The 17,413-nt window shown below is 36.2% G+C and overlaps 1 protein-coding gene across 3 annotated transcripts in view; it reads right to left on the bottom strand.

Moving 5' to 3' along the window:
- LOC131354241 (receptor tyrosine-protein kinase erbB-4-like) overlaps window positions 1–17,413 on the bottom strand; it is a 418,103-nt gene that overhangs the window by 154,685 nt on the left and 246,005 nt on the right. For all 3 annotated transcript variants that reach the window (XM_058391635.1, XM_058391636.1, XM_058391637.1), the window contains exon 4: window positions 383–514. In XM_058391635.1, the coding sequence (XP_058247618.1) occupies window positions 383–514 (132 nt within the window). The remainder of the gene's footprint in view (window positions 1–382; window positions 515–17,413) is intronic.

Genomic DNA, 17,413 nt, shown 5'->3' with positions numbered 1-17,413 from the left:
ATTGGAGGATCATCACTTCTTCTTTTCACCACATGAGGAATCCAGCACTTATCTAAGCCCGGTATTTATACCCTTAAGCACAATCTGATCAAGCTGTCTTTCTTTTTCTTTCTTTCTTTCTTTCTTTCTTTCTTTCTTTCTTTCTTTCTTTCTTTCTTTCTTTCTTTCTCTCTGTCTGTCTTTTTTCTTTCTTTCTTTCTTTCTTTCTTTCTTTCTTTCTTTCTTTCTTTCTTTCTTTCTTTCTTTCTTTCTTGTCTGTTTTTCTTTCTGTCTCTTTCTTACTGTCTCTTTCTTTCTTTCTTTCTTTCTTTCTTTCTTTCTTTTGAGATTAAATCTTCAGAAGAGTTTGAATAAAGTTCTAGATGGTCTGCAGGATCCTTACAGGTGTTGCTGCTGTTGGACGGCACCACCAGGTAATCGGGACGAGCGTTCTTCACGATGTCCTGCCAGTGGATGGTGTCAGCGTGGCAAAGCAACTTATTCTGGTCCACATACACACCACCGTGTAGAATTTCTAGAAGAAAAAAACAGAAGGAAAACAACATGTTAATCAAGTCAACAAAATATCTGAGAAGAATTTTTGGAGAAGAAATGCCTCAAAAAATAAAACAGTATGAGTTTCGTGACACAATACAATTTTAACTGAGGGCCAAATGAGAAGTGTATAGAGGTTTTATTCCTTTCTTTCTTTCTTTCTTTCTTTCTTTCTTTCTTTCTTTCTTTCTTTCTTTCTTTCTTTCTTTCTTTCTTTCTTTCTTTCTTTCTATCCGTCCCTCTGTCCATCTTTGTTTGTTTGTTTCTGTCCTTCTTTTTTTCTCTCTGTCTGTCTTCTTTTTTCAGGTGGGGGTAACTTAGCAGTTATTTAAGGACAGTCTGCTGTTTACTCTGAGATCAGAAGTTCATTCCAGCACTGAGGGACAGTCAGATGGAAGGTTCTGGAAAGAGACCTCACGCCTCACTGAGCAGGGAACATAAACCTCTACCTCCACTGAGGTGCTGGTGCAGACAAGCTCCTGTATGTGAGCATTAAAGCCTGGAAGAAGCTTGAAATGAAAATAAAAACATCTAGAAATAGATTTAATAATCTTATATTTGTTATTGTTTAGTCTTATATAAAAAAAATAATAAAATAAAAAATAAGAAACACTGAATAAACATAATATATTTTTATTGTTAAAATTGCAATTTTCACAATATGGGAAGCTTTATTTTTTTTATTTATTTATTTATTTATTTGGACAAATTAACTCTGTCCACAACATTAAATATAACTATAAATGGATAAAAAAGTGTCATTTTTTAACGAAGGTTATAAAAGTGCTGCTATTAAATCAAACACATTCCAACAGTAACATTAATTATTTTCCTGTAACAGCACACCATAATGTTTTTAAATTCCTAACATAGAGAAGGCTAAAGGTTGTCCTTTCCTTCCCTTCCCTTCCCTTCCCTTCCCTTCCCTTCCCTTCCCTTCCCTTCCCTTCTCTTTCCTTCCCTTCCCTTTCCTTTCTTTTCCTTTCCTTTCCAGCAGACCATAAAGTTTTTAAATTCCTAACATAACAATGTCAACAGTTAAAGTCTCACACATCTGAGACATGCGTCTTGTTAAAAAGCCATAGCCTGGCCTCAGCCTTGAATATTTTCCCCTCACAAGCTTTATCGTATATATTTAACAGACTGGACAAATCCCACGGATACTGCTATTATTACTAGCATTAATCTTTCCGTTTTTTGGATAGAGGAAGCAAAGAAGAGAGGCAGAAATAATTACATTTCTCTGTCAACGCCAAATCCATTCCTGGATAACAACACTAACAAGTTTGTAATTGAATATTTCATCTTCTGGGAGATGGGACAGGCTTTCCCCTGTCCCTAATACGCACCATACACCATGCGGTGTCACATGGGTCACTGAATACGCAGGGAAATTAATTTGTTTTCCACCAACCAATCACCAGAACAATGAGACGTCTCAGGTCTGAGCCAGCAGACGACATGGCACATTATTATCTTAGTGTTTCTCTGAAACCTGTTTGGGAGGGGGGCTAATCCGCACTTCTGTGGAGAAAAAGAAGGGGTAGAGAGCTTATGTCAGATTAACATTATTTACCGAGTTGGAATTCTCTCGCACTCCAGAAGGAGATTAGCTGGTGAAACAGATGAGACGTGTTCATGACCACAGGCTATCAGAAGCTGATAATAGTCCAACAGAAGCTTGATTAAATTGTGCTACAGGAAGCAGTGATATCGTCTCATTCTCCATCTCTAAATGATGGCCACAAACCTGTCACTCAACAGATAAAGCCGTTTTAGCTCTTAGTCCATAAAACTCAGTGAGCTGCTGAAGGACAGTCTGACCACTGACCTTCATGCCATCTCCAACCAGTGGACTGTACATTCCTTAAAGCAAACCTTTCTTTATCATTCCTTTACCTTTCATTCATTTTGTCTTCCTTTCCCATTTCCTTTCCTTCCCTTCCCTTCCCTTCCCTTCCACATAACTCCACACATTAAAGCAAAACTTTCTTTATCATTCCTTTGCCATTTATTCTTTTTTTGTTTTGTCTTCACTTCCCATTTCCTTTCCTCTCCTCTCCTCTCCTCTCCTCTCCTCTCCTCTCCTCTCCTCTCCTTTCTTTTCCTTTCCTTTCCTTTCCTTTCCTTTCCTTCCCACTTGTTGCCCTTTCCTTTCCTTTCCTTTCCTTTCCTTTCCTTTCCTTTCCTTTCCTTTCCTTTCCTTGTAACAACAAGAACAATAGCAAGAGCAACAAATACAAACTCATAACAACTTTTCTCTTGCAGAAGGAAAGAGTGATGTTCTAAATGCTCTAAATGCTCCAAAGACAATGGGGCTTCAGTCTGGCTGATGAGACAGCTGGTCTGATGAGGTTATATTCAGAGAAAACATTATTGTGAACTTTCAGAGCCAGAGGCTTGACAATAATACAGACAGAAAAGCAATAGCTTGTGATTTTATCGTTACAAAGTTTGACACTGAAGGTTATCTATGAACATGTTCTACTGAGGCTGATCAAAGAGCTTCAGCAACACTGCAGCACACTCACTGACATCCAGCAGCCTGCTAGAAACACACACCGCACTGCATGCTGGGAGAATTTATTTCTTCTTCTTTTCTTTTTTTCTTCTTTTCAAGAGAAGACCCTTCACTCAAGCTTACATTCGAGTGGGCTGTTTTGTACATATTGAGAAACACAATAAAAATAAGGGCTCCTTACTTTTTCTCAGGGCTGCTGAGGTGCGTAAATGAAGAATAGAACTCAAATTCTGAAAGTAAAGGACACTTTATTGGACAAAGACACTTCTTTGATTCTAAGCTGTTCAAAACCATCAACTGAGCTAATATTAAAATGCAAAACAATATATGCCCCAGGTTTCGTCTCAGAAATGTAAATCTCCATCACTTATCCATTCACACACAATTAACTGCTATAATCCACACACTTCCTTACAAATTTAGACACACTTACAAACCTACATACACTTACTTTCATAATTATTTACTTATGCTAATGAAAAATTACAAATATTTACTTCCATATATTTGGATATGCCATATATTTACTAAAAAAACATACAGATATTTACTTGTAAACAATAAGACTTACTAAATAGTTACAATTGTTTACATACATTTACTTTTTTACGCACTTTTACACAAACTTACTTACATTTACATACTTCCTTACAAAATTTTACCTACATTTTAATTATTTATGTCCTTACTTACCAGCTTAGACATATTTATTTATTTATGCACATGTATTATTATTATCCTTCCATACGAAATTTACTTACATTAACTTATTTCCATTGACTTTTTTATGTACTTACATACAAACTTGCATACAAGTATTTAAGTACTTTTACATACTTTTTTACATATTTTTTTTTACATACATTTACTTTTTACAAACTTACATACATTTACTTATTTATGTGCTTACAAACTTGTACCTACTTTTAATTATTTATGTACTTCCTTATAAAATTTTACTTACATTTACTAATTTATGTACTCAGATAAAAAGTTAAACACATTTACTTATTTATGCACTTACTTACTTATTTATGTATTTATATATATCATTTTTATATACATTTACCATTTTTCGCACTTATAAACCTACATACATTTACTTATTTATGTACTTCCTTAAGAAACTTTACCTACATTTATTTATTTATGTTTTGACATACATTAACATATATTAGTTAACATATTTAATTATTTATGTGCTTACTTACAAACTTGCAAACATTTGCTTATTAAGTACTTACATATATTTACTTTTTTACGTACTTACAAACTTACACAACCACATACATTTGCTTATTTGCATACTTGCATATTTTTACATACATTTGCATATTTGCTAAACTGCCCCTAGATGTGAATGAGTGTATGAATAGCCTATAAGAGTCTGGGTTCTCATCCAGGATCCCCAGTATTTTCCGGCATAGACTCCCAATGTTTCCATGATAGACTCCAGATCCACTGACCAGGATACAAATAAAGGAATGAACTGTGCGTCATTTTCCTTATGGTGAAAAACTGTACGGAACATTCGTCTTCAACACCCACTGCTAGAAACCCTGCCAGGGATTGTTCTATAGCCATAAATTAGCATGACTGTACATTCTGCGAAGCTTTAATGGCTAGTAATCAGCATTAAAGGTCAAAAGGCCTTTCGTTTTTCATTGTTTCTTTTTTTTATGTAAACCTTCTGGAGAATAAAGGAGAAAATTCTCAATTAGTGCATTCAATAAGCATCAACTGCAGCAATCACAGATCTCCCGGGTGACATTTTTCTCTCTCTTTCGCTCTCAGCCACTTTCTCACACACTCGCTTCCAATTAGAGCAGGCCAGCTCTCTTCGCTCTTCACATCAGAGAGAAGAACAATGAGAACAATGATCACAAATGACTAAACAGGCCAAACAGATCATCACTGAAGATCACAGCAAGGTCAAGTGCCTCTTTTATATGGCTGAAAGGGGGAGAACTCAGAGCTGTTGGAAACAAATAATGTAGAGATAAAACTCAACTGATGGATAAAATAATGAGCTGCATCTGACTAAATATTAGATTAGACTATAGAGCAGTGTGTTCGATTCATTTCTGATGTTAATATAGACACAACAGGTAACAGACAGGTCATATAGTCGAAAAACAGACTCAGAACTAAAATTCATTAAAAACAAATTTTTCGTTATCATTCCTTTCCAATCTGTTATATTTTCTCTTGCCTTCACTTCCTTTTCTTTTACTTTTGCTTCCCCTAAGTTTAAATAAGTTTAAGTCTTTCATTTCCCTCCTTCTACTCTTTTCATGTTTGTACCTTTGCCTTTCTTTCCCTTACCTTTCATTTCCATTCCTTTGTTTCCTTTCATACTTTCACATTTATTCCTTTCCCTTCCTTATTTGTTTTCCATTCCTTTCCTTTCCTTTCCTTTCCTTTCCTTTCCTTTCCTTTCCTTTCCTTTCCTTTCCTTCTCTTTCATTTCCTTTTCTTTCTGTTCCTTTCCTTTCCTTTCCTTTCCTTTCCTTTCCTTTCCACTATTTTTAATAGTTCTTTAGTCACATACACACTATAACACAGTGGAATTCTTTTCTTCACTTCCTAACAAGCTGGGGTCCAAGCATAGGGTCAGAGCATAGGGTCAGCTATAATACAGCTCCCCTGGTGCATAGAGGGTTAAGGGCCTCAATCAAGGGCCCAACAATGGCAGCTTGGTGGTGCTGGGGTGACCTTCTGATTAGGGACCCAGAGCCTTAACTGTTGAGCTACCACTGCCCTTTTCAAGTAAGCGCTGGTTTGGGTGATGTGTCTCTTAGAGTACAGAGCTGCAGCAACAGGACAGACAAAGCAGGCAATTGCTTAAAGGTAACTCTAAGTCCCTGAAAATGTCAAATCCCAGAGTGCAGAACTCCCCAAAATCCTCTGATAGTTAATGTAAAGTGCTATACCAGGAACCTCCATAAAGGGGGTCCTATCTCTCAGAGACTTGCAGAAGTGTTATCTTGGAATTATTGAACTTTTCAAAAGAACCTGAGAGAGAGAAAAAAAAATACAAAAAGAGGGAAGCGACAACTCTCGGCTAAGCTATAATGTAATGTAAAGCTACCCAATATATATATATCACACATATATATTCTCTCTCTCACACACACACACACACATTAACGAACAACCCAGCTGTCCCTAGGCTCAGTCAAGATGGTTATGCAGACTTTCTGTTCTCATGATAATTCATTTGGTTTCTCCTTTAAAAGGCCCTCAACACCTTACACGGAACAAGTGGACCACACTCACACACACACACACACACACACACACTTTGAGTTACGTAAAGAAAAAAGAAATCTGATGGATTGTGCCTTGCCCAGAGGGAGCGATCACCAACACTAATATAACACTGATACTAAAATCTACCACACACACCACATTACACAGCCAGTAAGTAAGACCTATTCACCAGAGGAGCATAAATTACCCAGAACTCCTTGCTATGCTCTCTGACTGCCTAATGCTCAGCTGACAACAGCACACACACACACACACACACACATGCTCTGGCAGCTCCTTTCTTTTCTTTGGCAGAATTCCATACCAATAACCTGGAATATTTTACTTCATTTGCAGGATAGTGTTTATAGAATTAGAAGATTTTGTGTAATGGCCGGAAGTGTTCATTTCTGTCACCTCAACAGTTTAAACCCACCAGCGACTAGCAACTAGTCACATTCTCACCAGAGTTCACCGCAGGAGATGCTAATTATCTTGAATATTCGGCGGATAAAAATGATGAATTAACTTAAAGTGAGCTCTAAGCGTAACAGATGACTGCTGCTTTAATTTATGCTGCAAACCATGACACTAAACCCCACACCTACATCCCACACACAGATTACCAATTCAGGAGCATGCTTTACTTTCTCAAAAAATGCACATATTGACCTGATATAGAGAAAAAAATCTAAATAAATAAATCTTCATTTTAACAGGCATTATTTTTATAAGGTGTGTCACATCAGCCCTTCTAGTTCATAGCTGCTACAAAGGGTTATATAGTACTCTGTGTTGATCCGTGACACGTTCGTCATGATGGATGGATGGACAGATGGATGGATAGATAGATAGATTTAAGTGAAAGAGAAAAAGAAAGAAAGAAAAAGAAAGAAAGAAAGAAAGATAGATAGATAGATAGATAGATAGATAGATAGATAGATAGATAGATAGATAGATAGATAGATAGATAGATAGATAGATAGATTTAAGTGTAAGAGTAAAAGAAAGATAGATAGATAGATAGATAGATAGATAGATAGATAGATAGATAGATAGATAGATAGATAGATAGATAGATAGATAGATAGATTGATAGATAGATTTAAGTGTAAGAGTAAAAGAAAGATAGATAGATAGATAGATAGATAGATAGATAGATAGATAGATAGATAGATAGATAGATAGATAGATAGATAGATAGATAGATAGATAGATAGATAGATAGATTTAAGTGTAAGAGTAAAAGATAGATAGATAGATAGATAGATAGATAGATAGATAGATAGATAGATAGATAGATAGATAGATAGATAGATAGATTTAAGTGTAAGAGTAAAAGAAAGATAGATAGATAGATAGATAGATAGATAGATAGATAGATAGATAGATAGATAGATAGATAGATAGATAGATAGATAGATAGATAGATAGATTTAAGTGTAAGAGTAAAAGAAAGAAAGAAAGATAGATAGATAGATAGATAGATAGATAGATAGATAGATAGATAGATAGATAGATAGATAGATAGATAGATTTAAGTGTAAGAGTAAAAGAAAGATAGATAGATAGATAGATAGATAGATAGATAGATAGATAGATAGATAGATAGATAGATAGATAGATAGATTTAAGTGTAAGAGTAAAAGATAGATAGATAGATAGATAGATAGATAGATAGATAGATAGATAGATAGATAGATAGATAGATAGATTTAAGTGTAAGAGTAAAAGATAGATAGATAGATAGATAGATAGATAGATAGATAGATAGATAGATAGATAGATAGATAGATAGATAGATAGATAGATAGATAGATAGATAGATTTAAGTGTAAGAGTAAAAGAAAGATAGATAGATAGATAGATAGATAGATAGATAGATAGATAGATAGATAGATAGATAGATAGATAGATAGATAGATAGATAGATTTAAGTGTAAGAGTAAAAGACATAGATAGATAGATAGATAGATAGATAGATAGATAGATAGATAGATAGATAGATAGATAGATAGATAGATAGATTTAAGTGTAAGAGTAAAAGTAAGACAGACAGATAGATAGATAGATAGATAGATAGATAGATAGATAGATAGATAGATAGATAGATAGATAGATAGATAGATAGATAGATAGATAGATAGATTTAAGTGTAAGAGTAAAAGAAAGATAGATAGATAGATAGATAGATAGATAGATAGATAGATAGATAGATAGATAGATAGATAGATAGATAGATAGATAGATAGATAGAAAAATCTGAGTGTCTGCAGAGTGTCATTCATTCTACTGAGAAGGTGATTGGCTGCACCTCTTCAGAACCTGTACACTTCCAGGACCCTGAAGCGGGCAGGAAAGATTGTGGATGACCCCTCTTACCCTGGACACGATCTTTCAGCACTACTGTCCTGCAGAAGACTGCAGTCCATCAAGAGAAAAACCTCACACCATAAAATCAGTTTCCATCAGACAACTGGTCTCATCAACAACATGCAGGACCCACCATGGTCTCTTATCCTCCGACTTGGACATTAACACACAAACACACAAACCTCCTCTGTTGTGGTCATTTGTGTCTCATTTACACACACCACTCAGACAGCCATACTGCACCTGCACCTTTATCTTCCCTTCCTACCACAAACTGCACTGGTCTACTAAAATACAATTACACTTAATGTTTCCATCTGCACTGAAGGTAGCATCGCTAATTTAATTATTTGCACTGGCTCACTTTTTTACACAATATAATACTGCACTATTACACAGTGTATACTACAATGGGACGTATGCTTTCACATGCACATGAACTTTAATTCTCAGGGTTTAATATGGAGTTGCCCCGCCCTTTGCCCAGCTTCAACTCTTCTGGGAAGGCGCTTCCACTTTGTTATGATACTACTAACAATTGGACTTATTGCACAGGTGACAATACCATGGGTGACGGTACCACGCTTGAATTCACTGAGCTCCTGAGAGTGACCCACTGTTTCACAAATGTTTGTAAAAACAGTCTGCATGCCTAGGTGCTTGATTTTATACACCTGTGGCCATGAAAGTGATTGGAACACCTGAATTCATTGATTTGGAGTGGTGTCCCAAAACTTTTGGCAATATAGTGAATTCATTGTCTTTTCTATACAGTTAATCTTGCTTATAAAATACTGAAAGTTGTGAGTGAGGAACTGAAGAACTGAGACATCACTTTCCCTGGTCCAACATCACTTGCATAAAAATAAATAAATAAATAAATAAATAAATAAATAAATAAATAAATAAATAAATAAAACAAAACTGATAGTCTTTTACTAAAATTTTATATTTTATAAAATTTTATTAAAGTTCCTGAACACTTCCATGCACACTTATGGACAATTAATTAAAGACTTTTATTTGAAAATATATTTAAAAAAAACATATGATGTAAATCACCTCCAAATCAGTTACTGTAAATTAATTTAAACTTCTGTAACTCCCTTTACTTGTTTTTTTTTTTGTCATTGTTCAATTTTTCTTAACTTTCAACATTAAATAAAAAAATATGTAAAAAAATTAAACGTTAATTATTCATTTTTATTTATGTAAATTCAAATGTATAATTTATATTTTGAATTTATACATTTTTGTAAAGCTGCTTTGTGACAACGACAAGTGTTTTCAAATAAATTTGAATTTTTATAATTTTTATAGACTGTTTATTCAACCATATACTGTATAAATTTTTCTATGTTCAAAAATATGTTATTTAATTTTGTAGACCTTAATATTAAACATTTAAACATATAAATTGTATTATTATTATTATTATTATTATTATTATTATTATTATTATTATTATTATAGGTATTTGTTTTTTAGCTTTTATTTAGCTTTGTTTTTTACCAATGTAAAATCCAATTATTTTTTAATTAAAATGATATTTAGACAGAATCAAATTTCAAATCATGGCATTTTAAGTGAAATAAAAAAAGAAAATATTAATGAATCTGGAAAGAGTCATATTAAACCCAAACTTTTGTTACAGCGTCTCTCATTTCCCATTAGCCCATTTCCTGAAGCTATTCTCAGCTTGTAAACATAAAAAAAAACTAAACATTAAAGGTCACTTTATTGATGTTGGCTCTATATCGAATACGTCCAGTCCTACCCTATAATGGATGCTCATTAATAATTGTGTATTTGGTACACAAACAGCATGCCTAACACACTCCACATTCCCGTGCCAGTCACTATCAGCTGTTTGGCAGCGTTGGCTTGGTGACCCTGGTGCAGCAGATGAGGAATGATACTCCAACCTGTGCCAAGTCTTACTGCCTCAGCCAGACAAAACACAAGATCCGCTTCCCATCCATCAAAACCCCAAGCTTTGAGTCATGTATCTCTGCTTTTCTACACTGTGTTACCTAGGAGATGTCTGCATCAAATAAACGGTGGAAAAAAACCCATTACATCGAGCTGAGGAAAAGCTTAGATAATAGAGATAGATAACCTGCATCTCCGTGAAGAAACTTGGAGAGATGAAGCCTTAAAAGAGGGTGTGTCATGGTACTCTTTAGCTGTGTGTGTGTTTTTTATGTGTATATAAGTGTGCATATTATATATAGGCTTTGATCCGCTTGCTTTTTGAGCAAAAAAGCTGACTGACAGCACAAACGCTCACACTGCATTTCTATTTGCTGATCTATTGGAAACAGGAATTAGTATTATTGCAATTCTATCTATTCGAACCCCCCACCCCACCCCCCCACCGCATGCATGGCCATTACTGGGCAGATGATCTATTTTCAACATAAAACATATCCCTCGTCATATATGATGACCCTTTTCTTGAGTCTGATTGGTCAGAATTGATTGGTCTCATTGGTCTTGATTCAATCTATATACCAGCATGGTATTTCCAGCTTTATTAAAAGTTCTTTAATAAAACACTATTTTTTATCATATCGTTGTTGTCAAGAGGTTAAGAGGAATAAATTATGTCAGTATGCTGGTACTGGAAAATAAGCAACCTTGGAGCAACAGAAAAGCATCACATCACTTCAAGTCATTGCTTTTATTTGTATACCATCAAATTCCCAGGTGTTTAATTCCTCATATATTGTGAAGACCTAAGCCAAAGAGAGAGCAAGAGAGAGAGCAAGACAGATAGAGAGAGAGAGCAAGAGAGAGAGAGAGAGAGAGAGAGAGAGAGACTTGTCAACTCTCACTGGATTTCTGTCATTATACTATATCAATACTATTGACATTTTAATTCCATTTTGTTATTGATGACCTCTGGATTCACTAAACAATAAAATGGTGATTATGTACACATCAGGGCTGCCATATCGGATCGGCCGGTCTCTAATCCGATGACGGTTTATTTATAACCTTTCGACCATTGACAGCTCTCAGTGAAATGCATGTTTTTAATTAGTAGTGCAGTGGAGGGTTTAAGGGTTTGACATTAAGACTAGGTGAGGGAAAAATCATCGATGAAGTCTGTGGATATTCTTTAGATTCTATTATAAAATGGCTGGAGTAAATTTAAATATCTGAGATATATTGTACAGTATATGTGTAGATAACCACATGGTTGCTGTTTAATGGATTCCAATCCAATTACGGTTTATAACCTTTATCAATTGATTGAAAATGATCCAGATCTGGCAACCCTTGTAGAAATGCATGCATTTGATTAGATATGCAGTGAAAGGTTCAATGGTTTGACCTTTAGAAAAAAGCTGGGGAAGTAAATGTAGCTAAAACTGTATAGATATGGATTTTAGTTATAATCTATAATCAATAGAATTTTGATGGTTTATGGCATGGACATTTATGTCTATAGATCCAGTTTGGGTCATTTGGCCAAATCAATGCAAAAAAAAGGACAAATGTTAAGGAAATAGTTTTATTGATTACAATCTGATTAAAAATTTAAATAGCATGACCAACCATCACCAGGAATCTAGTTCACTCATATCCTTCATCCACGATTTAGTGATATTTACATTTATTCATTTTGATTCACTCACTTCCATATCTCTCTCTCTCTCTCTCTCTTTCTCTCTTTCTCAAGCTTCATATTCTACTCCTGAGATAGCACCGATCCTGACCACTTCTCCTCCCTGGGCATGCACGATTCATCCAGATGCTCTGCTTCTGGTTGGAGAAGTTCTCATCACTTGGAGGTCGCTCACTGCTGCTGAGGATGGAGCACATGGAGCTTGGAGATACCTGGGCTTACTGTGGATGGAACCACTTAGAAACTATGAAGATGGCTGTAACTGACATGACCAGCTTTGCACTTGAAACTCCATCAGTGACCAGTTCTTCATAACTTCAACCAGATGGACTAGAAGAAATTTCCTGGTTGCACTATTTGACTTTCCAGATGAGGATGGGTTCCCTTTTGATTCTGGTTCCTCTCAAGGTTCCTGCTCATTTGGGATAGATTTAAACTTCAGAATGGATTATTTCTATCCTGAATTGATATATTCTACTAGCACTGCTCGACTGCTCCCGCCATCTCTCAGGGTAAGAGGCAGGTATACATCAAGACTCTTCTCTGTTCTGGTGGTGGTATGAACTTCCTCAAGATGTCCGAACAGCTGATTCATTACCTTCTTCAAACAACGGATGAAGACCTGTCTCTTCCTGAAACGATTCTGAAACCAGTTTGTTTTATGTATTGTTGTATGTATTTATAAAAATTCCACCCAACATAGTTTTAAGGCTGATGGTATCCTAAGTCTGTAACCTATTGAACCAGTGTTAATGTATTCATTGATAGAGACTTCAAAGCACTTTTGTATGTCGCTGTGGATAAGGGCATCTGCCAAATGCCAGAAATGTAAATGTATTCCTGTAAAGCCGCTTCGTGACAACGTCCATCGCTAAAAGCTCAAAAACAAAATTGAATACACACTTTCATGAAATCTAATTCATTAACCTGTTCTTGTAACCGCAGTGCGAGTGAGCCTCCGGATCAATAGTAATAGACCCAGCAGTTTACGAGTATAACGCAGTGCCTTTGGGTAGACCCCATAACCCCTGGGCTCAGGTGACTAAAATTCGCTTCTTAACTCACTCTGGGGTTGATAATGAATAAATTTGCCAATTCCTGTGATGTACAACTTGCATGACCCCCCCCCCTCCCCCCGACACATCTTTGCGCAAATTTTGATAAAAATATATAAATAAAACACTAAATGTTACGGGAGATCAAAAGTAAAAGACAGACACAACACAACCAGGAGACATAACACAATCAAATAAAGCAGAAAGCATGAGCCAGACTGAAATGAGCGAGTAACATATGACTCAACACCAGCACTTGAAATAATGCAGCGTAATCGAGTTGAGAGCATCTTACAATGACACATTCGACCATCATCGTGGCATCGGGGCAAGCCAGATTGACATAAACAGCCTCATAAAAACATTAAAACCTTCAGGATTAGTGTTACGCATTTAAATAAGGGGAGTGTGAAATGGAAACGCATCCCAGGCCTAATCTTAGCCCCGGCGCTGAGGCAGTAAAACGATTGTCTTTCCATTAATATCTCACCCAAGGTCAGAGGAGAGATCGCCTCTCATAAATCTGAGAGAGATGGACTTTTTTCTTTCTTTCTTTCTTTCTTTTTTTTAACAGTCCCACTACTTTGTTCGCTTAGGAATAAAACCCAGGCAGACTTCATTATAATGTAATTGCACTTTTATGTTTTTAACTACTGACCTGAAAAGAACAACGGCACTCGTTTAACTGTGGCGAATGCCTTTTTAAGACCGTCACTCCTCTGGGAATGCTGGAAACTGTGTGCATGTGTGTATGTAAGGCGAAGCTATCACAAGACCCTCGCGGCGACGTTTAAATGCATTTTTAACACGCCGACGCCGACATTCAGGCATGAGTGACCATGGCAGGACAGGACGAAGCCCATGGGAACGTCATTAGAGAGAGAGAGAGAGAGAGAGAGAGAGAGAGGCAGCCGGGCTGATATATGTATGACGAGCCGGTGACAGGAGAACGCCGATGACATGTAGGATGTCGGATGCGTGCATCAGGTTCAGCTGCTCAAATCTATCCGGATAGAGCAAGGACTCTCTGTATGATGTTCAACATGTCGTCAGGGCTCAAGAGCGCCTACAGACAGTGGAAGGACAAAGACGGTAATAACTCCTGAAAAGGAATGACAGGTGAAAAATAAATACACGAGACAGCGAGGCACGCCGAAATAAATCTCATCCAAATCCCGCCAAGGTTGACACAAATAAAAAAGTAACACCAAATAAAATGACGGAGGTGAAAAATAGGATCCCGTTCCGTCCGTGGAGGGCAGGTTTTATTGGCGAATGTTATAAAGGAAAATGTCACGGCGAGTGTGTGAAATATAAGCTGCACAAGGTCAGGGAAAGTGTCCTGGAAGTGCGGTTAGAAAGGATCAATATTTTAGCCATGGACTAATACATAATGTAATGCATGTATACTGTATGTGTGCGCATTGTAAAAAAAACCGTCTTGTCAAGAAACACCAATTGTTAAGAAGGACAGAAGCCCAAACAGCGTAGACTGTTACCCATAATTCCACCTCACCTCATCAGATTTGCTTCTTCATGTTGGAAATTGCATTGAAAGCCAGGATATTAAATGAACCCATCTCTCAAGCAATTGTTTCCGATGAATCTTTCTGAAAAATGTTTCTGATTAAAGCCGTGGTTCTCGGGTGCAGAGAGCATTTCGATATTTATTAAAAGGGGGAAAAAAAACAAGAGGAAAAAAAAAGGAAAAAGAAAAAGATAGAACAGAGAACAAGCCTTAAGACTTGCTAGTGACCTTTATCTGTTCATCACGGTGGAGCAGAGACGATTAGTAGAAGTTGATTTTTCAATGTTTTTTATTACTGTTATTATTACTATTATTAATTTTTTAATTAATTAAAATATTTTTTTTCTGAAATCTGATTGGTCAGAAGGTCTAGAATGAACTAGTTCTGGCTGAAAAAGTTTACATTAAGAATACACAAATAAACCGTTTTTAAAATTTTTATAAGCTATGCTTTCATATTCATTATTATATTATTTCTATTTTTTTTATCTCATTTTAATGTTAATTCCATTTTCAAATTAACTTATTAAATTATTTTTATTTAAGCTACTACGCCTAATAAAATAAAATGGATTATTTATTTATTAATATTTATAAATATAAATCAATAATTTAATTATTTATTAATTTAATTTAATTTAATTTTTTTAATTTTTTGTACAAAGGAAAACACATACAGTAACTGGTGATATGTGGAAATGTTACACATATGTTCCAAAATATGGCAAATCTAGCTAACTAACTGACCTGCGCTTTAATTAAATCAATTAAATTCTTAAATGAATTAAAAAGAATTAAATTTAATTCTTCTCAATCATCATTTGTGTAGGTGGAAACAGGAAACTGAGGAGCATGTGAATGCAGCACTGAGGCAGATTCTCAGAAGCCAGAAGCACTAAAATGTAAGTGTTGTACTGAGCATCATCAGTAACACATTGCTAGATCTAAGCTAGATGAAGAGGATAGTGAGTTAGGACAGGTTTTAAGATGCCGCTCTTCACCTGTGTGTACAATGACGCATGATTTTTGTGCCTTAATACACAACAACGAAACAGTAGAGAAAGCAGCGGTACAGGAAGAGACGTGGACAGTGAGCACTGGCTGTCGAGGGACGTTTTAGGGAACTTATCTAGGGGGCCTCGCTGCTCCATTTCAATGAGATCTAGGAGGCTGAGTTTTATTCCAAGGCTAAAAAAACCCTCTCTCGCTCGCAGCCTGTGGAGCGCCTGAATACCAAGCAGCGCTCTGTGAAGGGGTCACATCCCGGCCGAGGTCACCGCCCCGGCTGGTTTCACAGAGATGAGACATATAGTTACCAATTTGTAAGGATTAAAGAGTGCACGGGGATGCATGGGAGGCTTGGGGTGGTGTGGAGGGGTGAATGGGGTGGCAGGATTTGGGGTGGTGGTGATAAGAGGTCCTGCAAGTCATGAGCCATGGCTATGAAAAAGTGTTCCAGTAACCAAAGACACCTTAAAAGAAAAAAGCTGAAAGTGTGTGTCTGTGTGTGTGTGTGTGTGTGTATAGACAGTAAGTAGAGCAATGTGTAGCTTCAGTGTTAAATAATTCAGGCTTCGGGGCCAGACTGCACCACACTGACCTCACTTCCTCTACACACATCGCCCTGTTTTGTGCATGTGTGTGTGTATATGTGTGTTTGTTTGTGTGTGTGTGTGTGTGTGTGTGTGGCCCTGCCACTCTCACCTCTGTCTATAGCCGTGAGCGGATTCCGGCTTCATCCCCGGGTATCATTAAAAGCTAATGTGAGACATGCGAGGAATTTTAATGTCAATTAATAATCCAAACATGGATCCAAACACGACTCTGATCCGTCTCCTGAGCCTGGAGCTGAGGATTTTATTCAGCTAGAGAGCAGGTCATGGTTTAAACCCAACTGGAACTAGCTGGATCCTGGTGCTGTGTTTAAGTAACAGGTTTGAGTAACACACACACACACACACACACACATACACACACACACATACACACACAGCATGTGACCCTGAGATATGCTAATAAGGCAGTGTGAGGGATAAAAGAAATAGTGAGGAAAGAAAGAATAAGAGAAAACAAATAAACAAGCTAATAAAAAAGGAGAAAGAAAGAAAGAAAGAAAGAAAGAAAGAAAGAAAGAAAGAAAGAAAGAAAGAAAGAAAGAAAGAAAGAAAGAAAGAACTGTAATATAAATACATTGAATAGAGAAAGAGAGAGAGAGAGAGAGAGAGAGAGAGAGAGAGAGAGAGAGAATGGTAAATTGACATTAAAGTCAAGGGGAGGGGGGTAGATAGATAGATAGATAGATAGATAGATAGATAGATAGATAGATAGATAGATAGATAGATAGATAGATAGATAGATAGATAGATAGATAGGTTTAAGTGTTTTGTATAAAGCCTTCTGAGCAAAAGAAAGAAAGAAAGAAAGAAAGAAAGAAAGAAAGAAAGAAAGAAAGAAAGAAAGAAAGAAAGACTCATACACAACTTTCATACACAACAGGACAGCATGGTGTATTAGCG

Source organism: Hemibagrus wyckioides, linkage group LG06 (genome assembly GCF_019097595.1).
Source record: "Hemibagrus wyckioides isolate EC202008001 linkage group LG06, SWU_Hwy_1.0, whole genome shotgun sequence".
Lineage (NCBI taxonomy): Eukaryota > Metazoa > Chordata > Actinopteri > Siluriformes > Bagridae > Hemibagrus > Hemibagrus wyckioides.
This window is presented reverse-complemented; position numbering and strand designations above follow the sequence as displayed.